This window comes from Meleagris gallopavo, chromosome 8 (genome assembly GCF_905368555.1).
Source record: "Meleagris gallopavo chromosome 8, MGAL_WU_HG_1.1, whole genome shotgun sequence".
Classification (NCBI taxonomy): domain Eukaryota; kingdom Metazoa; phylum Chordata; class Aves; order Galliformes; family Phasianidae; genus Meleagris; species Meleagris gallopavo.
The window spans coordinates 8,596,327-8,622,235 of record NC_139411.1 but is presented as its reverse complement, the minus strand read 5'-3'; the positions used below and the strand labels follow the sequence as shown (position 1 = coordinate 8,622,235).

Here is a 25,909-nt window from a genome sequence, read left to right as displayed (position 1 = left end):
CTTTTCCTCTGACTTGGTTCTTCAGCCTTCTTGTTTTTTTAGAAATCTACCCAGCTTAGTCCTAACTGCATGTACATGTAGGATGTCCTGAGGAGCGGGTCTTACTAAACTGTCTGATGTTCTTGCAGGTTAAAAATATCTTGTATCATGCAGTTAAAGAAATGGTGAGAGCTTTGAAGATTCATGAAAGTGAAATGGAAGATATGGAAGAAAACTAAGCTCTCACTGCTTTTTTGTGTTAATGGCAAAAAAAAGGGGGTTATTTTTTCTAATAGACGAACAGTATGCACACTAATTAAAGCTTCACAAACCATCAGTGCCAAGAAAATATAGTCATCGTATTGGTAACGACACTGCAACGGTAGAGCTTCATATCACAGCCACTGTGACTCTGTGTTAGACTTGCAAACAACAAAGCAGCGTTCTGCTGTCCTGTATTATAATGTACATGAAGTTTGTTAAATGTTAAAGATTTAAGATGATGTATTTATTTTTGGAAAAAAAAAAAAACAAACACAAAATTCTATGCTATATTGTTGATCAAATGTAAATGTGACTTGTACAGTTTGCTAAAATAATTCCGATATTTTTCACTACATTGAGACAGTTACTGTGAGAGTAGGACACAAACACCAGCTATTGCCTGCATTTGGGATCTTGCTGAGTCCGCACAGCAGTCATGTCATAATCTGAAAATTACTGCCAAATAATTGTAAACTTTGTAAAATATAAAGTATATAAAGTAGATATTAAATACAGACACTTCAGTATTTTATTGAAGCTATTCAGTGTACAATTAAACGTTTTCAAAAGGTGTAATTTATTTAAAAATTGTCTCATTTTGGTAAAATTTATGTGAACTTTTAAAGCTAAATATTAAACTTAATATGCTATGTAAATATATACATATATACATTCAATGATGTATTTTTTTAAAACATTGGCTTGCTTTAATTTGTTAAAAGTGCAAGTGTTACACATGCTTTGTACATTGAAGTTGAAAGGGGTTTTACATTTTCCATTAAAAGGACTTTATCAGATGTTGTCTCGCGTTCATTTTTTATTGGTGGCATCGCTGTGGCAGCCCGAGTTATTCACTCCCAGTAACTGCGGATGTGTGCACCGTAGTGTTGTTGGCTCTAACACGGAACGGAGGCGTTCTGTGTGGCTGCCGGGCGCCCTTCTGCCCTCTCTGGGTTAGAAGCAAAACTGCCAAGGGAGTGCTGCAGCACAGCCAAAAAGCGCCTCTCGAAATAAAACAACTCAAACGTTGCTTACGTTCTGTTTTCAGTAGTCCTGCATGTATTTGGGGGGAAGGGGAAAAGGAATTTCTAGAGGAAATTGTTTTTAATAGCATCTTGGCTTTTTGCAGTCCAATAGAGCAAAGTGTTGGGTTTTTTTTAAAGTATGTTTTTAATTAATAATGATGAATTTTGTTAGGCATGCAGAATTCTGGTTCTTTAGGTTGGTCTGAAAAGTTGGAATTGTACATCAACTTGTATCATTTGAACTACCTGAACATTCAGGTTCCTGTGTGAAATGCTGGAGGCGGCTATGTGGCACAGCAGGGCAGTCAATGTCCTGCTCCCAGTGCCAAGGAGTCTGACAGGATTGGGGCATACAAAAAGAAGTTGCGTATGAATTACCTGAAGATAACTGAGATACAAGATGTGGGGGTCCAGAAGTAAAGTTCCTTACTGAACTGGTTTGAACTTTTTTGAAGTTGTTAGCAGATATATTGAGGATAACAGTTGCAGCTGATTGCCTGGTTCACACCCAGTGAAACACAGCGCCTTACCTCACGCTGTGCGTAAAGCAGAACCATTCTGTTAGCTGCACTTGGAGTTCAGAATGTGCAAATGAGTAAATTTTTATCTCGTCTGAATGTTTTTTTTTTTCCTTGAGTTTTGGTGCGGTACTTTAAACATCTTTTTTCTAGAACATCTAGAAGATGTGTGAAGACCACTGAAATGTGCACTCCTGCTGCAGAAGGTCAGGTCGCATTCCTCCCCCACTTATTTTTCCCACACAAAGAGCACTTGTTAGGGCACAGCCTGTGGGCTGTTGAATGGAATTGCTTATTTTTTTGGTTCCTGGCAGAAGGTGTTATGTTGCTGTCTGTCCTGGTAAAGCCTCGGGCTCCCCGCTCTGCTTTGAACCGTGCCAGGTGCTTCCCTGTCCCAAAGTGCTGTGCAGGGAGCACCCAGGCACTTCTGGATGTCTGAGCACTGGCCCTGAGGGAACTGAAGGCTGCCCTCATCCTGCACAGCTCTGATGGTGCCAGTCCTCCGCTCATGCCCAGTGAATCGCTCATTCTGATTTCCAAGGGTGACTGCTCAAGTTCTTTGTGACCACCTGTTTCTCTTCCATGTCTGTTTATGAATCTGTAAGTATGTGAGAGATGTTAATCCATGAGAACACGTGGTTGAAACTGGTAAGAAACAGCAAGAGTCCTCTCAGAGAAAGACCAGGGAGATGGACAGGTTTGAAGACAAAAATTTCACTTTGGAGAGATGGAACGGATGGGATCAAGCTTCAGTGCTGAGTGAAATGCTGCACAGCCCACCAGGGTAAGTAGGTCTTCGCTGCTTTCTTAGCAAAGATAAGTTGATAAGATAAAGTTTCAACTGCATAAATAGGACCTCTCTGTAGAGCCCCCATAATTAAACTCTCCATTTGATTTGCTTAGAAGAGTTTATGTGAAGTAAATTGATACAGTGGTTACGCTAGAAGTACAAAGACTTGTGGTTAATGGGCATATCTGACAGATTCGCACTGTGTAAAAACCTGATTGTGTTTTGCACGTCATTTGCAATGTCCTCATAAACTGCCCGCAACAGTGACGGTGTTTCCCCGTAACTAAAGGCAGGGGAAGATGCCAGAAGAACTGACCAAGGGAAACATGGCACAAAGTGAGCACAACAGGGAGTGCTGTAAAGTGCTTCGCACTATCAGCATAAAAAAACTGAGTCATGTGCTGTGTGCTGCATTAGCAGACCACAGAAAGTGTTAAAGGTCATGGCTACTCCCAGTGCGAGCAGTATGAAAGGCCAAAATTCTGTTCTTTTAAATTGGTATACCAAATTCAGCTTTTCCGTGTCTTAAGATTTCTGGCTTCCTCACAATGAAACTGAGCTCCTGGCTGCTATACAGGAAATGAGCGCAGGAAGCGGGGTTAGTGTTAGGCTTATGGCCAGAGCCAAGCGGGATTTTCAGAGCTGGTGTCACGGCCAGGGGGTTGTTTTCAGATCAGTTTTTTTCCTCTTGGCCATTTTTGTGTTCTGTAAGTATTGGGCATGTTCTCTCTTTTCTAAAATCTTTTTAGGAGATTTTCTGGTCTGAAATATTTTAATACAGCTGAAGAATTCAGTGATAGCAGACGCAGCTGTTTGAGTGCAGAAATGCTTTCATCCATCTTCTAGAACAAGAATATAAAGTACTACTGTCTTTTACCAGCTTCCCATTCAGATCAAGCTCTTCACCCTCTGTGAAACTGATTATTTTTTTTTGCCCTGTGAAAGTTCACATCTCGTCATCCTCTCCACATCCACCCTCCTTACTTCAACCCTTCCAGCTCCTCACTGCCATCCGCTGTACAGACACACATTAAAAGAGCATGGAACATTCTTCCTGTTGTAACTGCAGAGGTAACGAACAAGTAAGTGATCAGCACAGAACAAAGTGGGCTGCCGTGATCTGAGCTGTTTCAGCATGGGTGAAGTTCTGTTTCAGCTCCAACAGAAGTTACGGGGTTGCTGTTACTGCCAGCAGTGAAGCTGTTCCCTGTTACACATCAGGCAATACTGGGCTGTGACAATCTGATGTTAAAATCTGTTTACTCTTGCAGCTTGACGGAAATTGCTCCGATCTGTGTAAGCCAAAGCTCCATCTGATCAGCACTACGTTCTCATGCTCTCCGACCTTCTCAGTAGGTGGTAATGCTGTTCATAGTCTCTCTCGTGACATCTTGTGAAGCCCTCTCTCGCTCTCACAACTGACAACCTTCTCCGCCCAGTGCTCATAACTGGGAATTTCCCTTCCTTCCTCCTTCCACAGCCACTGTGCCCCGTTCTGCCACTTTCCCGTGCAGGATGTTTGTGCTCTCCCCCACATCCGCACTGGATGTGCTGCCTCCTCCTGCTACAACTCACACTGAGGCTTTGCAATGCCTTTCCCTCCTAACCCCCAGCCCTGCCTCAAAGAACAACGTCAGCTCTCCTGCGTCCCGCCCTTTGACTCGCTCTTTTTTCACAGGAGTGCAGGTCCCCTTCAGTTTCCCTTCTCGGCCTTTTTGTTCCCATGATGCGCGTGCCCCATGGGGCCGCAGGGGCTGCTCTGATGCGGTATCCACAGCCACATCCCTTCTTTCCATCTCAGCGGGGTGACCAAGGAAACTCTGACTGAGGGGCAAACGATCCATAGCATCAGACGTAACAAACTAACCTCTGTGCTTTTTCATTTGTTTTTGTAGGTTTTGAAAAGGAAGTTAGAACCTATATATAGCTGGTAGGAAAATGTTGCCTCAGAGCAATGTGTTTTACCTGATGCATTACAGCTGCACTTTAAACACGGACCTCTCTAAAACAAAGTGGTAGACAGAGAACTTTTGTTGTTGCACATCAAAGCGAACATTCCGGGCACCTTTCAGCCATACCACATGTTGTATTCTCTGTTGCTTTCTCCAGTCCCAGGCCATGTGGTTTATCATAGCTCTGTGCTTCCTTAGTGGTATTACAGTGTCGGGTTAGTAGCTCCAAGGCAGGAAATCCTGTATTTGTACAGCTCTGAGGATTTCACGTTGTTTGATCTCAATATTGCCTTAACTCATGCAGCAAATGGTCCAGGTCCTGGACAAGGCTAGGTTTCTTTGTATTGCAAAACAAAGATTGGAGAGAAAGGCAGTGGGGGAAGACAGCCATAGTGCTGGGGATTTAGAAAGCAATGCGCTTCTGTATGGTTAGGCTCCATGTGTCACATTCAGGCAGAAAAGTCTTGCAAATGCTGCCTGGACTTTACGTGATTTGGGGCACCACACTGCTGCTGATGCCTTTAGGATAGCTGTTCTGATTGACTTTGTTTTTTACTGTATGTTTAGTTATATTAAGCAAGGGATTTTATTATCTCTTTTCTGGCCTGCTTTCATTTCACATTTTTGAAGAACTAACCTTCAATATGTTCTCTTAAAGCAGGAAGGACAGACATGAAATAAATCCGGAGTTATTTCAAGCTGTATTTGAGAGATGCTGTATCTGCACAGCCGCCATCACCTCTCTGCACAGCTCAGCTCAGGGTCGGGTCTGTCACAGCAGTCTGTGGTGCTGGGAGCTGGCCAACAGGAGCTGTGGATGGCCGAGGAGCTGCTGCTGACATGAGGACAAAGGATCTTAGGACCAAAGATGTCCTGATGACAGAAGTGCTCTCAGAGGAAGAGGTCACCACATCCAACTTTCCTTTTATGTAAGACCAAAATGTAAAATCCATGCTGCTACATTTGGGGTTTAGCTGTCATTTTAAGTACCGCTTAAATCTGCGGTCTGCAGATTTCATTCCCAGGAGGTTCCACGTTGCCTCCCAGCTGCTGTTCCTTGGTTTCCTCTTTGTGGGGTATAGCCAGGGTCTGGGTAATTGCAGGTTCTGCAATGCATATGTTGGCTACATTCAGCAGGGATAACACTTCTGTGCTCCACAACAGAGTGGTTTCTGCGGTAAATGAAGGCTATGAATAGCAGTCGGTGTCTGGACACATGCTTAAAATTGGTTCTTGGTGAGACACTTTGACATAACAGACCACAGGGTTTTGTCTCATCCTATAAAACAATACTGATCCAGTTTAAGGCCCATGGGAACCTTTCCACTGGCTGTGCAAGGCTTTGGTTACTCGCTCTATGACCATTAGTAACTTCACACCGTGTTGCTGCTGCCGTAGTTCATGCAGTTTGCTTCACTTACCGTATGTGAATGCTGTACTCGTTATCCTGCACGAGCCAGGGGAGCCGCCCGCTGCCGTGGCGACAGCCGGGGAGGAGTGGGGCGGGCGTTCCGGTCGGAGCCGCGCGGCAGCGGGCGCCCAGCAGAGGGCACCGGAACGCCGCAGCCGCCCCACGAGCGGGAGGGCCGGGGGGGCAGAACGGCCCTCTCGGGGCGGGGAGCGCAGGTTGAGCTGCTGCTGCGGGAAGGGAACGCCCCGAGCGCTTTTGGTCGTTTCACGACGCCGGAACCCGAGCAAACTGAAAAGCAATGGTTATTTAAAGCAGTTTTCAATGGTTGGGGCGCGAGCTGGTTGCAGACAGGGCTCGAGAATTTCCTTAGATCTACCACCGTGCACCTATCAAATTTGCTCTCTTGTAATATTCTTTATACAACATCTGTCATTATTTAAATAGACCACATGACTGCTCATGTACTAGGTACAGACTGAACGGTCCCTTACTTAGCAGAACAACAATATTTGGTCTTATTCCACTCGCTCGGCTTTCTGCCTGGAACATAAAGCACTTTTACAGAGAGAAGTCGGCTGTGAGATGTTCTCACAAATGTCTCATGCTTCAGAAGGGAAGGCTCCATCTGCTCCCACCCTGGCTCTTTGCAGGGAAGGCAGGGCGGAGGCTCTCCTTCCAGCAGGAGCACACAAGTTGGGTGCCAGGCTATGCTCTGACCTCAGTGCTGTCATCTGCTCCATGTTTAGGACAGGCCGTGCACTGCACAAGAAGCAGTTTTCCCCATGGGCCATGTAATGCCAGCTGTGCTCACACTGTGCACGCTGTGCAGTCTGGAAGGCCTGTCCTATTACAGAGAATGTTACATCCAGTCTTGGTACTGCACGGCTCACGGGAATAGAAAACTGTCTGTTAAACCATGATGCCCTAAGTTTGATTTCAGCAGCATTCTTGTGTACAGTGGGTGGCACACTGCAGGAATAAACAAACAGTTGAACTGCAGAAGGAAGAAAAGTGTTAGCAACACTTCCAAAAGTTGCAGCATGGAGTTTGCCCCTTCTTGGATGTCTTCCTACAAAGCAGCAACTTCCTTCAGATCTGCTGGTTATGCAGCAGTAAGAAGGGACAAGTGGCCACACTAACACCAGGAGGCAGAGCATGCCTCCCTGCCCCTCTGTAGAATTCTGATCCTTCAGCAGAGGCAACCAGGCTGCAAATTGCTTCCTACTCCCCTATCCCTGCTGTCTGCTGGCAGCCGAGATGTTTGTCTGTAGCGAACAACCCTGGCAGTGACATGAGATGGGTGCTTGCTTAAATAATTTATTTCCTCCCTGTGAACATATACCATTTTCTTCACTTTACATTAACAAAATCAGTGCACTATACCGCTTGATGACCTTAGCAGCTGGGCGGGCAGCAGGTGACAGCAGAAACCATCACTTGCCCTTCTTTGAGAGCACAGGGCTGGGGGCCCATCACCACTCTTCAGGACCATGCACTGCAACTCTTGCAACAGCTGAGTAACTTTTTTCCCCCCAGGAAGATGAACCCACTGCTACAATTCAGTACAAGGGACTTCTTACCTTTGCTTCTCTGGCTTTTCCTAGCCTCAAGTCCCTATGTCCTTCCAAGCAAGCAACACAACAGCCCAGATACACAGAGACATGGGTAGAACTGCACAACATAAGGTGCCCTTGCTGCACTTCACATCTATTCTGGAAAAACAAAAGCAGGCTCAGGAAGCAAGCTTACACTGTAACAAGAAGAACTTAAAACAGACTGGCTTGCAACACTGAACGCTTCTCAATTATCAGTAACAGCTAAAGTTAACTAATGCCTCCCCTACCCATGGCTCCCTCACCTCCCTCCTGTAGGAAGCCTGGACCCAGGGCATAACCAATGCTGGCCAGGCCTGGCTGATGCTGTGGGCAGCCAGTGCCCACCTCAGACACCAGCTGCCCGCATGCTCTGCACAGCTCTCACAGCATCATTTATTCTGCTCCCAGCAGCCTGGCTCTGTGCAGATACACAGTACTGCTTTCTCTGAGGTCTCCCCTATTTGCTAGTGTTAGAAGCAAGCTGTTAGCCAAGTCACATTATGTACCAGCACAGCACTCTGAGTTCATCCCAGCTTTCCAGTATCTGCTGATGGATGAACACAGAACTCCAGGTGTACATTGTGTACTAACATCATTAGTATAAATTTGCTTTTAAACCCCCCAACATCTGCACAGATTAACACATGCTTGGTGTCAAAACACCTTGGTTTTTATTTTCATATCCTTTTTGGATCAGGTTAAGCTGTAAACAATTTCTTTTTCAATCAAATACTGCCAGCTAGAATTACTTCCATTCACGCATCACCAAAAAAAAAAAAAGGGTATTTTTCCTTAAGTATAGATTTTTTTTTTTAACAATGTCACTTTATACAGAAACCAATAGCTAGATTCAATGCACCCTGATTAGTTATGTAAACAGATAACCCCCCAAAACCTTATCAACAGAAGTAATAAGTTGGTTCCTTCATAGAATGGAAATTTCAGTCTCTCCTGACTTGAGGTTAACTTGGTCAGGAGTACAGAGTGTGGCACATAAATCCATCTAGGAGGTGTATAAATTGCACTGTATCTGAATTAACAAAGTTATGCATAATGAAATGCACAGTTTAAATTCATGCTAGAAAGCATTTTTCAATATGAAGTGGCAGCCAACTGGCAACCATAAGAGTTAGATTTCTGCACCATCATTTATGGCAATATAGATAACTATTACATATAGTATACTTTAAACCCCTGAAGGATTCTGTTACATGAAACATTCTCCAGGCAGTCATTTGGTTTGAAACATTGGGAGAAAGACTAAAGAACTTGCTATAGTATACCAGTTATGGTACCTTCCGATTTTATGAAGTAGATTAGATATGATGTGTATTTCACAGTAACAAAGTTGCTTTAATGCCTTTTCTCCAACAGTAGGATTGTGTAAGATGCTTCTGCCCTCGGGCCATCATTGTCCTGGTGGTTTTCCCTTTTCTTGGTTCAGGTAACTACATAGAGCACTTTTTTTTCCTGTTTTTTAACTATTCATCAGTCCTTTCAGTATATCTTCAGAGAGTTCCAGCAGAGGGAGTTCAGGGGATGGGATGTCCAGGGGGGGAAGGTTGGGTATCGGAATGTCCTTTGCCTTCCCAGCAGTTGTTGCAAACTCCTGCCAAGATGGAGCTGAAGAAGCAGTTTCTGAGTGTTGCTGCAGACCCCACAACTCTGACTTCTCTACAAAGTCAGCATCTACATCCAACTCCTTCTCTACTGGAGATTTTTGGAGCCTAGCTCTTTCTGCTTTTAATTGCTTATTCTCCCTCCTTAATCTCTCATTTTCAGCTACCAGAAATTCTACATGCCTCTTCAAATCTGCAATTTTGGTTGCCTGCTCTTCTATTATTGTTTTGTCATCTTTTGGAGCTTTACTCCCAATACATGCTTCCACGGGCTCATTTTTCTTCTGAAGCAGAAATAACAGTGTATCCGGGTCCCTGTCAAAGACACCCTGAATATCTTGTAGACGCTTCTCAGTGGAAGGGCTGTATTTCTGAGTCACGGGAATCAACACATTTTGTTCATCAGATTCTTCAGCTGATGGCTTAAAAGAAGTCTGAAGATGTGCAGTTAATTCTCTGTCCACATTCTGTTGAGCTTTCATTTTTTCCTCTCTCTTTGCCCTTTTCCACCTCTCCTGGATGAGCAGTAACTGTTTCATGTGACTATCCCTTTGTAATTCCAGTGATAGCTGAGCCTGAGTAAGAACAAGATTAAACAATTTAACTGGTGATCCTTAATCCACCTGAATATTCACTTTAGTAAAGTTACCAGCGTGTAAATATTTACATAAACAGCATCATAGCATGCCCCAGGGGGAGAAGGAGCCTTTGTTATTCAGATACTAAATCCAACAAAAAATGCTCTCCATTTTTACAATGCAACAGTTTTAGATATGTCACCCAAATATAGTGGGTGGTATTGTTAAGGAGTTAATGTTTAGTACTTTTTTTTTGGCAAATCACTAGCCAGACTGTTAATACTCCCAAGCAGAAGCACAGAGAGTTCAACTGATCTGCAATAAAACACCAAGAAAGTAGAGATTCATTTGGCACGCTGTAGATGAGCTGCTACACGTATCTCAGGGAAACAGCCTAAGTGCTTCATAGCAAAAGTTAACCATGAAACTAGTTGTATCACCTCCCTGAAGACACCTTGCAGACTAGAAAATATTGCTGGGGAAGCCCTGGATGTGTTACTAGCTCTCTTGTCCCTGCCTCACATAAGCTTGCAAAAACTCTCAGGAAAGACAAGCATCTCCGCACTTTTAGAATTCCCAGTGTAGTTGCCGTGGGTCTCAGAAAACAATGCAGACTACAACAGGGCTATGATCATCAGGGCACAATGTAAGACACATATACATGGAGTTCTGGCATCTGCTGCATGTGGCTCTCACCTGCTCTGACTGGGTCAGCTTCATAGCTTCTGTAAGGTATGCTGTGGAAGAGAAAATTAATGAATGCTTAGGGCAAGGTTATAGAGTCTGTACGTTTCTGCAAAAGCTAAGAAAAAGCTTCAGACTTTCCATATTCTGAACACTTACATAAGTCAAAAGGCAAAGTATTTACCTAATTACAGTGGCTGGAAACACCCCCCGTTTCTCAGAAGTCTGAAAAAACTACCATTAAGATCATGTAATATGTTCTACACTCTTGCCATGGCATCCTGGTTGCTCAGCTTGAGACAATTTGCTTTTCAGAGGACAAGAGCTTACTATTGTGGCAGACCTTTCCAGAAAGTTCCCAAAAAAGAACTTTTTCCACGAAGAGAAGAAACATGGCTAAGAAGAACTGGACTATTAATATCCATGCTATTAAACACAAATGTAGTAAGTAAAATACTCCCTTCCTTGATACACCCGTGTTACTAAGTCATGCTTTAGTTATATTCTTGATGAAAGTGTACGGTCTGTTGTTCTCCGCTTTTTTTTTTTTTTTAACTTCCCATCCAAATCAGAAAATGTGCTGGTTTAGTGTCAGAGGAGCACTTCAGACTTCAACCGTACCTTGCTACTGTTGGAAATGACAAAATGTAAAAAATTCTTAACCAAATTCAGGCTATAAGATAATGATACAGAATCATCAACTGAAGAAAAGCAAGTAACATTCAAATACGTTGGGTTTTGCCTTGATATATGAAGTGAAGGAAACCAGAAAGTCTGCATATCAGGGGATGTGCTATCCCTTGTTGCTCTTGGTATTCGTAAATAGCAAGTTTTTCATTCTATGAGGTTTCCTAGTATTTATGAGTGGAAAGGGAGAATGCCTGGTATCTAAGTTACGATGTTTGGAGAAACCACTTTTTTTCTGCACATAAGCCCTGTCACTGTAAATGTCCTACTCATTCCACCAACTAAGACCTCCTCTTTCTTCTTCTGCCAAGCAGCTGCCGCACTGTCAGACAGCTGATGGACTGCCACACAAATAATTAAGCATGACTGGTTAAATGGACAGGTAAAGGAACAAAGAATTGCTTAGGAGAAACTGCCACTCACAGCACTAAGTCTGTGATGCACTCTGCTGTCCTCGAGTTCTAGGGAAGCTGAGCTCACCACTTGTTTTCAGTTGTCTTGACTCAAACATTAGGAATGAGAAGTAAATAAGCTCGTACAAAAGTTTGTGTATTTGCTTTATCAACAGAGAGCATATTACTTCAGCCATGAAAGAACTAAAAAGGAAGTGCAAAGCAAAACCAGCTTGAAGTGGGGTCCCAGCTGTAGTTTGTACATGACACAAAGAGTTGCCTTTGTCTTGAATCAAGAACTGCCTTAACAGTAATAACCACCCCCAACAACATCAACTGTGGGAATTTCTGACTTTGGCTGCTCATGTTAAAGTTTCTAAAAGGTCTGTGATCTGGTCTGAACAAAAAACAATTCACACTTGAAGAATAAAAAGGATATCTTATAAGTAACTAGATAATTAGTCCCATGAAACATGTAGATATACAAACTGATTTTAAAAACTGGAATGTGAGAAAGACCTACTCACCAGCAGCTTTTCTGTGACAAGAAATTGCTTCTTCATATTTCCCTGCTGCCAACAAGCGGTCTGCTTTTCTGCTCTGCTGGTGAGCCTTAAAATTAAAAAGAACGTTACATCCATGAGAGTTAACCAACAAATAGTTCTATATGTTTTAAAAGATTCTTCCACTAATTCCAGTTCCCAGGCTTTTAGGCACAAATCTCCCAGTCCCTTCTGGTCTGTAATTTAGTTTATTTTTTAATACTATGTCACAAGAGTCTGTACTGCACAGGTATGAACTGAAGTTTGTTAAAGCAGCAAAGATGGTGTGTATGTAGTAAAATTCTTTTGAAGCTCTCTTCTGAAAGTTCATCTTCTTAATCATAGGCAGACATTCACTGCAGCTGTGTAAAAAGATCACCAAAGTTACCTGATGATGGAAAGTATTTAGGACCATTTTACCCAGAAGAATGTAAGATACTTGAAAAATGCCAGGAAATGAAATGGTTGGGCAGTTTCTGCTTTGCCTCTTTGTTGAAGAAAGTGGAGAAGACCTTGGAATTTTTGCTTCAACCTCACATAAATTAATGGAATCAGCACGGCCACAGTTAAAGGTGTCAAAGTCACGTCCTTGCTGTACAGCAGTTAAGTCTATACCAGCATCTGTAAGCTACTAATGTAAACCACAAGGGTAGGCTGAAGATGTTGCTGAAAGCAAGCAATTGCTGCAAGTATTTGCATATGCTTACTGAGAAAGAGTATTGCGTAAACAGCACTGCAGCATTCATGAAAGCAAATCTTTTTGTCATTACTACAAGATATGAATTTTATGGCTCCTTCTCTAAGACAAGTTATCTCATATGAATGGCTGTGACCACCAAAGCGGTAAGACTGTCAGTAATGCACAGCATTCATGACTGCTTTACTACATGCTGAATTTGAAGTAAGCAGACATGAAGCAGCAGGCACTGGCTTTGTGAAACACACAGCAACTCAAGGAACTGAAGTCTTCACCTATTTCTTTGTGTCTTTAAAGATTACAGTTTCTCAAAAAAACCTTTTCCAAATCCACACGGAGGGAACTTGCAGGGGCAACAGAGCTGAAGGCCTGCCATCCAACCCTGCAGCTTCATCTCTGACCAATACAAATTCTCTATTCCCTTCCAATCGGACACATACAGTACAGTAGACTCGAGATGTTTTTGAGTGTAAGTATCAAAACTATCAAAATGGAAGCATTTGTCCATACCTTAAGACATTAGGACCAGTCATTATGACATCTTGGTAGAAGCATCAAAGGTAAGATAATCCAAACAAGACAGCCATGTGATTCTATCAAGACCAACATAATACTAATATCCATTTTTAAAAGAAAGGTTCTCAAATACAGATGAATTATTTCACCTTATTCCTTCAAATCCATTTAACCTCTACACTGTCACAGTAAATTCTATTTTCTACTAGGATTTTAGCAGCTCTGAAACCATGGAAGACAACAGCGTGTACAGAAAAGATCCTTTTTGGAAATATCCGCTCTTAAACCATCTCTAGGAGCTATTTAATCACATTTAGACATTCTGCTTTCTAAAAGCTGATTTTATATGCTAATATAGTATGTATTAAAACAAAAACAACAACAAACCAACACCAAAACCTCCTTGATTCTTCACAACAAATACTAGTGATATTCCTCATTTTCATTCAATCCTCACAGCACTGTGTCAGCAGTCCCTATTTCTTCTGCCCTGAGGTTAAATAATCTCAGCAAAGTGTTTTTCTATTGGAAAATCATCTATTTTATGGCCTTCTTCTATGGACTCCTCCAAATGACATGTGCCAAGAAGAGAAGCTTATTTCCCATGAGAAACAAGCGAGTATCAGTTCAAATTGAGTCAACTCCTCATTACTCAGGGTAGGTCTTTCAGTTACAAATTAGCTATGTCATGCACATAAAAACACCTGAGCTACATCTCTGCAAAACAGTTTATTCGATAAATTAGAATTGATGCAGCTTCTTCTGCAAACTGCATAGGCAAGTCTAAAAAACAAGGCAGCTACAGACGAGAGATCCGAGAAGGCAACTTAACAAGCAAGGGGAGTAGTTCCATCTGTTAGTTTCTACATATTAGAATCTGAAACTGACTGTTTTCAAAGGTTATTTTCATACATTTTAAACTACTGGGGGATGGTCTTATTCAACTCACATGCAGAACATCTGAGGACAGTCAGCTGTTCTTTTATAGAGCAATTAAATTATTTCCATTCTCAGTTAATTCCCAGTGAAGTTCAAGGCAGTGTAAAGAAGTTGGGCTAGGCCATGAATGAACAGTTTGGAAAACAATGCTAGTGAAAAGTCAGGATTCTTTGACTGTGAGGTCAAAATGCCTTTCTCACTGATGCCAGGACATCCTACCCTGCTGCAGGGCAGCAGACTTCCCCAGTGGAAACAACAGAAGCTGAGTAAAACCAGTGATCCAGCAGAGCCTGCTATGAGGAAGCTAGGTGCCTTGCAGTTAGCTGGAAGGAAAGAAATTCCTCATTCTGAGCATTTTCCTGCCAGCTTAACAAGGAAAAACTTGACATTTATTCCACCTCCTGAATGCTTCTTCCAATTAGATGATTGTGCAAGGATCAAGGAAATTCTCCCATTTCATTGTAGAATATACAAAAATCAGCAGTTTCTTCTGAAGAAAGTTCTGCAGCTGTTTCCTGGAAGCAAGTGAAAAATCTGCAACATATGTACTTGAATGCTTAATATGCCATTACCATTGATAAGCATCTACATCTAATCTTTACTCTTAGCACTCAGTTACATTTGGCCACGCAGCATCCAACTACTGTTAGCAAAGCTATTCTGAGTGGTCTGTATCCCATTATAAAACTTGCAATGGAAGAATGTATCCTATACCATAAAGTGAAAAAACAGAGGTTTTGAGTCTTTCTCCAAATCAATCCCATGCTATACGAAGGTGTTTACACCAGCAATTCTGAAGTTGCTCTGTTGGTTCCTAACAAATCAAACAAGGATGCCTTGATTTTGGTACTGCTGTTGTAATGACTGCAGAAACAGCTGATAAGAAGTTGCAGCAAGTTTATCTGAGTTTTCTTTCCTCTCCCAGCAGCAGCACTGGAAATATCTATAGGATATTGTGTAAGAATAATTACAATTTCTTAAGAAGCTATAGGAGTTGGAGGGGTGAAACAGTCGGAGAACTACTTCCTGATGTCCCTCTCCAGCCAGAGGAGCAGGAATTCCCAGTAAGCAAATGGACAGGTGTAGCAAGTTGACTCATATAAGAGGAAGCAGGTGTGAATGATAGATGACCAACCTGAAAAGCTTCCTCAAGTTCCTTCAATGCATTTAGTTCCTAAGGGATTAGTGAGTACCTTACTGCAATGCCTGAACTCTGCTGGAGGAGCTGCAGAAGGTAAGCTAGACAGCTTTTCTCACTTTCCAGCTGTAGCTGAGATACTAAGGGATCATCCCTGCATTTGTAAGTTGGTACTGGTATCTCAGATAAATGCTCCTATTTGACTCTCCACCCAACTAACCCAAGCCATTGTGGATGGCATCTTTGAGCAGCAGAGTCAAAAGAATAACCAAAACCCCCTCTAATGTGGTAATACAGTTTTTTATTATTATTATTTTTTGTCTAAAGATTTCTCTAGAAGTCCAAAACTAACACTTAATTTTTTCTTTCCCATGTAAACTAGATAATGATGCAACTGCAGGCCATGTAAAACAAAGCCACGTAGCCCACTTGCCACACTTATTACTACTCTCTCAACCTTCACACAAAAGAAACTGAAACCATATGGAAGTCCATTGCCCTTTCTTCAGAGCAGTTATTTGCAACAGTTCTCCTGTAGTTGAAATAATCTTGTGTGCATTTTGTTCCGTTCTTCAGTGGACAAAGCCTTGTGTAAGATCTTAAGCTTGCATTCTTCTTCCTTAATTCTAAGGAACTCTCTAATAAGTGATATGTTGTAATGTGATTATGAACCAGAGATTATAGTTAGAGATTACAATAATCAAATTAAAAATAAAGACAGGAAAACCCAGCTGCTAAAATAAGGGGGCCTGAGGAAAGCAGACTGCAAAACAAGTCATGTGCAATATATGTTCATAGAAGTTTCAAGTGCAACCAAAGTCTGCTGATAATATCCTCTATTGTATGCTATGAACATAATCTTGGTGGCTTGTTTCATTAAGGACATAGGGCTCTCATTTCTAAGATTGCATTTCGAGGAAAGAAAGAACTAGAAAATGCAGATCATGTCACTTCAGTAATGAACAAGAGTATGCAGAGAACCTTCCATGAGGATTTTTACAGCAGCAGGCCACAAAGAGGGGTGAGGCGGCGCCTCGTTGCTTCCTTCACACACAAATGCTCTGTCACCCTGCCACATACACAACCTATTTTAATCTTATTTGTACCTGGAAAGAGTGAAGTTGGAAATGTTTGTATGTTTATGTCAGCATCTGCACTGACAAATGGAACGAAGAGAATACTAGTGTGAAACTTGACCTTGAAGGGTCCAAGAATAAATGACGGCCATCTATTAAATATATATGTATTTTAATGATTTTTTTAAAAATTAGAAAATGCTTATTTATATTTACAGACAGCTACAATAAACACAAATATATATATTTAAGAATTGTGCTATAACTTACACTAAACAAGGGCAATACATTTGCTACTAAACGTAAAGAAACTGCATCGTGTAGCTTTATAGACAGAAGTCTGTCCCCTTAAAAATGCTCACTATGTGCTTTAAAGAAAGATAAAGTCAACTAAAGGAGAAACAAACAAAGGCAGGATCTGTTGTGGCTGCTCAACCAATACCACTTGCCACGTGCTAGTTCAATTTTGTATTTTAAAGCCTGTACTTAGCAAGGTTGACAGAACAATGACTCAACTGTAAATGACAGGGTAGTGTGACTGTAGAGCAAAATAAGTATTCTCAATATTATCAGACTCTTCAGTCACTTCTTACTGAACTGTGAAGATGTTGAAGTTCAACTCTATCGTAAGCAATAGTATTAGAATTTAAATACATGGGCAGACATGCAACCAAGTTATTGTCATTTTGCCAACCAACATTAATTCACTGAATATCTCTAACTGACTATGCGTGTGTTCCCAACCTATTCCAAATTTAAAATAAAACATTCCTCTTTATGCAAATGTGATTAAGAGATCTGGCATGAAATGAAGATTCATTTCATGAATCTCAGCCTAGGTGGAGTCTGCAAAACCCCATGCAGGCAGAGTGGCAGATCTTTTCTCTGATGACCTGCAAACTCATTAAGTTGCGGTATCTTCTTCACCTAATGCATACTAAAGTTAACCTCATGCTCTTCCTTTTTGTCCATATTAAATGGACAAAATACTTTACACTGGTTTTCAAAGCCATTTCATGAATCTGCAGTTCTCGTGCTTTTTGTCTCCCCGTATGTAGTTCCACAGATGGTACTACACAGGTCACAGTAGCAGGAGGTTATAGGCTAAATGCTTATATGCCTAAATGCTCCCATACGAGGAAAGGTTGAGAGACCTGAGACTCTTCAGTGTGGACGAGAGAAGGCTGAGGGGGATCTCATCACTGTTTATAAATATCAGCTTGACTCCTGCACTTTAGATGCAGGCTCTGGGATGTGCAGCAATAGAATGAGGCAGAAACTGAAACACAGGCAGCTCCACAGTAACAAGAGGAAGAGCTTCTTTACTGTGAGAGCGGTTCAGCACAGGAACGGAGTGCCCAGAGAGGTTGTGGAGTAAACAGACTACCTCTGGGGCAAAAATTTCAAATAAGCAGTGCAGAAAAGCTTCAGAGGCTGCATCACTGCACCTCCAGTTTTGGTTTTTCAAACTCTACTAGGCATGCTTCCTCAGAGCCACACCACATGGCTCTGTAATATGCATGTACCAGTCAGTAAGGCAGCGTGGCACAGCAGAAAGGTGCAGAACCAACAAGGAAATAATGCTTCTGCAAATAACATATTGCTTAGTTACTTTTGTTCTTGACTGTAAGCTACTGTAAGCTGTTATACGTACTGCACAGAAGAGCTGGGTGCTGTACTTTTAATAGTAATTATTAGACTGAATACAACATTATTGAGGTTTCCCAAGGGGGTTAATGGTGAAGAGGCTGTTCAGCTGAATAGCCTATGGATCACCTCAGTACCTTCAGTCACTTTTCTCAGCTATGCTGCTGCCTCTGGTGCAAAGCTTATTTTTCTTCTAGCTGAAAAGAATACTCCCATATATATTATGTCGTTAAAGAGAAAGCCAATGCTTTTATTACTACAGTAAAAATAGACTTCACTAGGTATTCCTATGAGATTCTTGCCTAAAAGCTTGTTTTTTCTAGTCTGAGTTCAGAACTGAGTGCATCTACCTTTTTTTTCTTTTTAGATTGGAAGAGCAAGTACGGCAGCTTTCAAAATGTGCTTTATTTAGAAAATAAAGTAAAAACTGGGGAAACCACAAGCAGGATTCAGTGGGTATTTCTGTACATGAACACTATCTGTCTTCTCCAATCAAAACAACAGAGGTGCAGGGTAGCACTGAATCTCAAACACACCGGCCTGCATGGTTGAAATGCTTCGGTCTCTAGTAAGCTTTCATACATGCGTTCTCTTTTTCCTCTTGCTCTTACATACTGTGAACTTGGACTGCTATTTTCCCCTCATGTGGATAGACTACTCACTTCAGTTACAAACCAGTTGTTAATGCAGACTGTTGACTGGCTTGCATTGGAGTAACTGCTACCAATGTCTTACGGCATTAGCATTTAAAAACGTTCATTACATACAATTCTTGCAGTATATGCTTTGTTGTATTATTTTTATACTAGCTGCCAATTCATGTCTTCTAGTTTTTGTCAAAACAGCTCTTCAAACTTCCCTTACGCTTCAAGAAATGTAGAGAAAATAGTATTAATCAGAATTAGAATAGTATCTTATATGCTTTATGAAATGCTATTACCATGCAGTAGGAATAAAAGGTAGAGGTTCCTTAGAAAGCACCTTACAGAAAAGTAGAGAGGTATTACAAAGTTCTGGGTACTGGACTGCATTCAGTGAGCAACATTTCTTTTTTTAATTTCTTCTTGAGGTTGATACTATTTGCCTTATATATTTACTTCCAAACTTCTTGTGGTCACCCATATGCTTCATAACTTTAGAATCAAGTATTCAGCTGGACTAGATAACCACTGTGGGGCTGCCTGTAGGTGCAGGAACAGGTCTTTGCTCATAGCAGTTCTAAGCACCCAAATACTGTATTTGCAGAGCTGAAGATCTAGCTTCCTTAGCAGCAAAATAATAAGAACCATGTCTTCAACCCACTCTTTTGTGGTACAATGATGTTTCTTGTCTGCAAAGCATGCAGCACACTGTTCAAGTAGAAGGGGGCAGGAGATAGGGAGAGGGAAGGAAGAAGGCTGAAGTATCAGAGCTTCCTCAAAACTCCAGCAAGTTGGAGGGTTGTAATGAATTTTGGAAAAGTTGCTTCTTATTCCTAAATGAGGTAACAGTGGGTACAACAGACATCTTGAGAACAGCTCAGTGGAAAAATCAAATCACTGGTTAGTACTATAGCACAAGCCCTAAAAAGTTAAAGAAGGAAAGATGGGTTTAGACTCAGAATAATTATCTGTTAAGCATGCAACAAAGGCAAAACATAAGTTTAAAAAAAAAATACATATGAACTAAAGGCCAAACTCTAAAAAGGTAGGTGCATTTCCCACTGAAACCATTAGATCTGAGAGTCATCTATTAAAACTCCATTAAACTGGAAAACAAACAAACAACACAACGCTTAGGTGCTCAAACCAGCTGGGAAAGCAAAGCAATATTTGTCAAGAGCTATTTACATAAATAAATCAGAGAACTGTGGAAACCAAAATATAGTTAAACTTAAGAAAAAGAAAACTTTGTTAGCTTAAGGCCTTGATTAAAGCCAGTTACTTTTATCCAAATATTTAATGTTTATATTTCAAGGGATAGAAACTTAATGCAATTGAAGTCAGCAGAATACAAGGTATGGTATGCCACCTGTAATTAGGAAGGCTAAGCAAATAATGAAATATTTAACTGAACACCACCAGTATAAAATTTAAGTGCAGTGAGTGTGCTAAACGTTGGCAGAAATTTTTCTACATAAGGTCATCCATAGTACAGCAGTTTCAGAAAAAGTGAGTGTTTTGGGACACTTCCTGCCATGGAGTAGGAACGTACACACTGGCAACTTCCTAACTTTCTGTATAGGACTATATAAAGTAACTTCTTCCTGTATCATCCGCTATGTAGAAGTATGTTGATCTTATTTTTAGTCTGGTGCTAGACAGGTGTGGTAATTGCAGTCTACTGTTGTGGTGAAAAGATCATCTGTTAGGGTTGTAGCCAAGCGTTAGTCATACTCTTGTCACTCGGAATCCTTATGGCACAGCCTCAGTAAGAAGCTAAGTGGTGATATCTGCACTGCCAGTATGTCGCTACTTAACAGGCACTTGCTAAAGAACATTTGGTTAGTTTCTCCTTACACTGGATCTACTTTTAAGAAGTTTCTAGAATGTCTGCAAACAGCAATAGGCTTTCCCTCCTCCATCATTATTCTGAAAGTTTGTCTGACTTTATACCCAGCAGGGCTGACAGCAGGCTGGGGCGTGGATTGGAAAAATTCAGCTGACACAGGTCTGCAAGGCCTGCATGGCTGCTTCTGCATCCCACATCTGAAGGCAGGACGGCTGCACTGCCGGGCCACGGGCGGTCTTCAGAAACATTCAGCAATCACTGCATCTAAGGTACGGTCAATATGCGACTTCCCAGGTTTTTAACTGGAGAATTAACAGGTCTTCGCCCTGGATCTTATCTGTGTGGCAGCAGGCTCCTAGCGCAGGCTGTTTAAAACCCGATTAGCTTCTATGAAGCTGCAGCTTTCACGTACTGTAGTTAAAGCACCTCAGAGACTTATTTTTAGCAGAGTTGTTACCGATTTAACGATATTAAAGCACTTCACCTTGTGAGGGGAAAAAACAACCTAGTCAGGAGCTGGCCCGCGTGGTCTCAGCTCTTCGAGCTGGCACAGGTGAGGCCTGCGTCACCTCCACGCTCCCCGCCGGGCAGCGCCCTCCCTGCCCTCGGCTCGCGGCCAGGCCGCCCCCCGCCCCGCTCCTCACCGCACGGCCCCGGGGCGGCCCCTGCTCCGGCACCGGGCGGCACTGCGCGGTCCCACCGCAGCCTCCCGGTGCCCGGCACAGGACGGAACAGGTGCTGCGGGCGGCAGGAAGGGCACCCCGCTGCCCGCGCTAAGGGCGGGGGTCACCCCGTGCCCGCTGCCGCCCGAGGCTCGGGACGCGCTGACGGGACCGCCTCCCGCCCCGCGGCCGCGCGCTCACCAGGTTGAGGGGCCCCTCCATCACTTCCATGGACGGCGGGGGCTGCGGGCACATGGGCGCGGAAGCGGCCTCCTCGCCGCTCCCGGTGCCCCGGCGCGGCCCGGCTGCCGGCGCCGCTCCTCCCCCCGCCCCGCCCCGGCGGCTTGTAAACACGGTGGCGGCTTCCGCCACGGCGCCGCGACGCCTCGCGAGAGACCGAGTCTCGCGAGACGGGGGCGGTCGCGCCTCACCCCGTCGCGCCCGCTGAGCGTGGGGCTCTCGCTCGGCTCGCGCGGGGCTGACTTCCCGCCCGAGGGCGCGCGCGCAGCGGTCGTACTGCTGGGACTCGGTGTGAGGGGAGCTGTGCTGACCCTGTGGCGGGCCAGTGAAAGTGGGGTCCGGCCCGTGCCTTCAGCCCTAAACAGGCTCGCTGCGTGACAGGGAGAGGCAACGGTGTGCCGTAGTGTCTCGTCACTCATTGAGTTGTCTATGATTGCAGTACGTGAAAACATGACAGTGACAGGGGTACCAACACTGCCTCACGAACTGCTGACAGGCTGCTGGCACTCGTCATCCAAATAAGATCCCCTGAGAGAAGTGACACGTTGAGCTAAGCACAATGCTGAGCAGCCAGTGAGCTGGACTGCTAATTGCTGGTGATCGTCCTTATCTGTACAGCGTTACGTTTTACAAAGGCTGGAGACAAAACTGTCGTGAAGGGATCGAGTGTAATTTCCACAGATGCCTGAGTTTATAAAGGCACTGTTGTAATGGACAGAAAGGGCAAAGAGGGGAAGAAAACAGGAGAGAAAAGAGGGCAGAAGTTAGAGGAAAAGGTGAGACACCTCGAGAACAAGAAGTAAAAATTCTAATTAACAGCAAGAAAAAGCCCAGGACTCCCTTTGTTCCCTTTATAGATGTGATCCTCACACATCACAGGCGTCTGTGTTCTCTCTGATGAAGCCTATGTGCCTGATGTGCTGCAGCTCTCGGCCATGCCTGTGCTGTGTGGACTGGCTCTGCAACACAGCAATGCTGGGGGGAGGTTTCCTTCACCTCAAGTGGTTAGACAGATTGTCTCTTCAGGCACAGTACTTCTGTAAGGTTCTTTAGTAGTTGCTGTTCTCATTTGCAATAATTTATGTATTGCTTTGTTTAATTATGTATCGCCTGGTCAGATCCTGTGTAGTCCAGAGCAGTTTTGATCTGAAGCCTGCTGATTGAGTAGTGGATAGGTGAAGTTGTCCTTTATCAGCCATCAGAGAGGTTGGTCGGCCAGGATGGGGAAGAACGGGTACTTGGTATTTCACTGAGGGTTCTTGGACATATGAGCAGTTTAATTAGTTTTAAATGCTTATGGTTCCCTTCTCATTAGCTCATATACACATACAGACCTGCACATACATGTACACTCAGGAAGAGATAACGTTTATTTGTCACCTGTAGGAGTTCAAATTCCATGGTGACCATTGCACTTGTTCACTGTTTCTGTTTGTAATGATAAGCCCTTCTGTAGCTCTGATACTGCCTTTTCTTCATCTTGCCAGCAATGCTACAGTAGGAATAACTCTACTAAAAATCTTTACACCTGAGCACACAACTTGTTTTTTCAGTTGTTAATGAAACTGTACTGAGTTAACGTGTCACAGTTTGCTGACTTTCTGGTCTCTCTGAGATTTTACACAGAATCACAGAATTGTAGGGGCTGGGAAGAACCTGTGGAGGTCATCTTATCCAATCCCCTGCTGAAGCAGGTTCCCTACAGTAGGTCGCACAGGAAAGCATCCACATGGGTTCTGAATATCGCCTGAGAAGGAGAATCCACAGCCTTTCTGAGTAGACTGTTCTAGTGCTCTGTCACTGTCACAGTGAAGTTCTTCCTCAGAAACGTAGCTGGTTGGTCATCTTTTCCCATGATGCATTTATCCAGTGGCAAATTTTGAAGATTACTAAATATTATGTAGGATGAGATTTTATGTACACTGGCAGTGAAGGTGCATATTGTCAAGCTGTTATTTCTTACCACTCCACAAGCACCTTTTCTCATCTTTGCTGACTAAACTGCAGATATTTTGTTTTTTGTTGTTAAACTCTATTGCTGATCTGTTTGTGTATGTTTTTGAATTTTGCGTAAAACGTTTGACTCATGACAAGAAGCTACGTGTCTGTTTTTTACCGTGCTCATCAGTTCCCCATAAATCATACCAATTTGCCAAAGTAGATCATTAGGTCAAATGCTTTCTTAGAAATAAAACAACCTAGTTCTGAGAAATGTTTTCCATTACTCCTGCTGGTGGACAGGAAAGACATTTTGATTTCCTGGGTTTAAGAGACAGTCAGCGTCCATTTCAAGGAGCATTATCTTCAGTGCAGAAAGGAGTAAGACTCGGCCAGTTTACCACTTGTAGAATGGAAGCTAAGGTAGTGGGGAACATGTTACCAACAGAATAAAAGTTTAGGAGCCGTATTGCTGGGCTGAACCCAGATGTTACAGTGTGTCTGTTGTTCAGGAGGTAGCCAGCAGCACTGGAAGCACCACAGCTTCCAGCAAGGCAGGCAGTGACTGTACAACCCTCAGGGGACCTGGCCAGGCCCAGCTGGAGACTGTTGGCAGAGGCTTAAATTGGGTATTTTCCACAATTTATGTGTCAGATGTTTTGTTTCTCATACATCTAGAGTGACTTTGGAGAGATTAAAAAGCCCAAGGCAAAGAACATTGACAAGTTTATTTTTTAAAATCTTGTGATTTAAAAGCTGCTACTAATATGCAGTTTGCTTCAGAGCCATCATGTTGGTGTTTGCAATGCTACAGCCAAGGTAATCGGTGTCTTGTGTGATTTGTTGTTTGTTTGTTTCCTGATGAATAGCTAGTGCTTTTTGACTATGGCAACATGAAAATATCTTTACTCCCTCATTCTTTAAGAAGCAACATGTTGCCAATTCCTGAGGCTGCTGTGGAAGACAAGGAATGCCTTAACAATTGACTAATATTAGTAGCAGTGTAAAATAGTTCTCATTTTTACTAATTCAAAATCTAAGTTTGTATGGGAGGTCTCCTTTGCTCAAGGGATAATCTTGGGACACTTTATAGAATTTTATCTAAAATCCTGGTGTGCTTGATGCTGTATATTCATTTAGAGTTGTTTCTGTCCTGGGCTGAAAATGGCTTCTATTTTTTAACAATATCTGCAGAGTTGTTCTAGAAGATACAAAGTTGTCCTCCAGAGAAAACAGAACCACAGTAAATAGCTTACTCCATTATCTGTAAACTCTTCAGTGAAAACAAGGTAATTATTTCTTTTCATTACCGTCTTTTCAGTGTTTTGCATGTTTTGCTCCTCCCTAGGGACTGCATGGGAATATCATGCTGACTGTGTAAGTGTAAATTAAATGTTTGTCTAAAAGAAGAACTATTAAAATGTAATTCTGGGCAGGATGTGCCTGTCAGCAGGAAGCTTCCTAAAATACCCTGTGTTTTAAGGGTGGAATTTTAGAGTAGGAGGGAAGTGTAGAATTGCTATTTACCTGTCTGATGCTGCTTTTGACACACATGATGAGCCAGCTTCATTTGACTGTCACCTCCTTAGGAGGCAGAATTCCTCAGCCCACACTTCTCTTAGCATTGACTACTTCTTTATTTACTCTTTGTGCCTTTGCATTTTATCTGGACTGTGCACTTTCAGTTAAGCTCCAGTTAAAGACAGGCTTCTCAGTCACGGCATTGTAGGAGGGCCTCAGAGCCTCCCACACAGTGCCTTCCTCAAAGAGAGCTGGGGAAGTCTGTTCCTTTGAAGAAGCACTTTTGAAACAAAAGGGATTCCCCCATATCTCTGACAATTTATTTCCCACCACATATGTACAGAGCCATTGGACTGATGGACCTGCTTCCATCTGTCAGATTGTTCAGAATAACCAGATTCAGGATCTCCACCTAGATGTGCTGTGTCCCTTCAGGTCACCTCTGGGGAATGCCTCAGAGGGGCTGTGCAAGGCGGTGCATGAAGGAGGGCTTTGACAACTCGGGCTGAAGGAACCTCTTCCAGAGAGCTGGGAGATCTCTCAGAGAATGAAATTTTGGAGAAGGCGTAAACTAAATGAAATCCCTTTCCTGTCATCTTTCTTCCTCCTTTTGTGTCTATTTGGATTTTGACTTTTTAAGGTTCCCCTTATAATTACCTGTGGTCAGCAGTCAGAACAGCAAGCAAGCAAACACAAAAACAACAACACCACAAAAGAGCAAGCCATTAAAATGGACAGAAAACTTTCAACTAAGGAGCCTTCCCATGAGAATTTCAAAAGCGTTTTTGAACAGCTTAGAAAACAGCAACCGTGATTTGGCACTTTCCTTAGCTGCTAGAGCAACTGATAGAATTAGGCATCTAGTCAGATTTACCAGGAAGAACGAACTGGTGAGCTAAAGAACAAGAACACAACCAAGACCATGTCTGAATAAAATTCCAGTCGTATGTACATAGGCCACTTATTGAGAAAGATAAGAAAAGAAAAACTAAATTTTCATAATCCTGAT

At 42.7% G+C, this 25,909-nt stretch overlaps 2 protein-coding genes across 5 annotated transcripts in view; one reads left to right on the top strand and one right to left on the bottom strand.

Moving 5' to 3' along the window:
* The window catches only part of JMJD1C (jumonji domain containing 1C), a 147,724-nt gene extending 146,684 nt beyond the window's left edge, over positions 1-1,040 (top strand). For all 4 annotated transcript variants that reach the window (XM_085229316.1, XM_085229317.1, XM_085229318.1 and 1 more), the window contains one exon: positions 129-1,040. In XM_085229316.1, the coding sequence (XP_085085442.1) occupies positions 129-218 (90 nt within the window). In that variant the 3' untranslated portion in view covers positions 219-1,040. The remainder of the gene's footprint in view (positions 1-128) is intronic.
* NRBF2 (nuclear receptor binding factor 2) lies at positions 487-21,577 on the bottom strand. The gene is made up of 4 exons (XM_085229352.1): positions 21,403-21,577; positions 12,022-12,106; positions 10,428-10,468; positions 487-9,728 (listed from the first exon to the last, which is right to left on the bottom strand). The coding sequence occupies exons 1-4, from the start codon at positions 21,454-21,456 to the stop codon at positions 9,012-9,014; spliced, it is 897 nt and encodes a 298-aa protein (XP_085085478.1). The 5' UTR covers positions 21,457-21,577; the 3' UTR covers positions 487-9,011.
* Between the last annotated feature and the right edge of the window lie 4,332 nt (positions 21,578-25,909).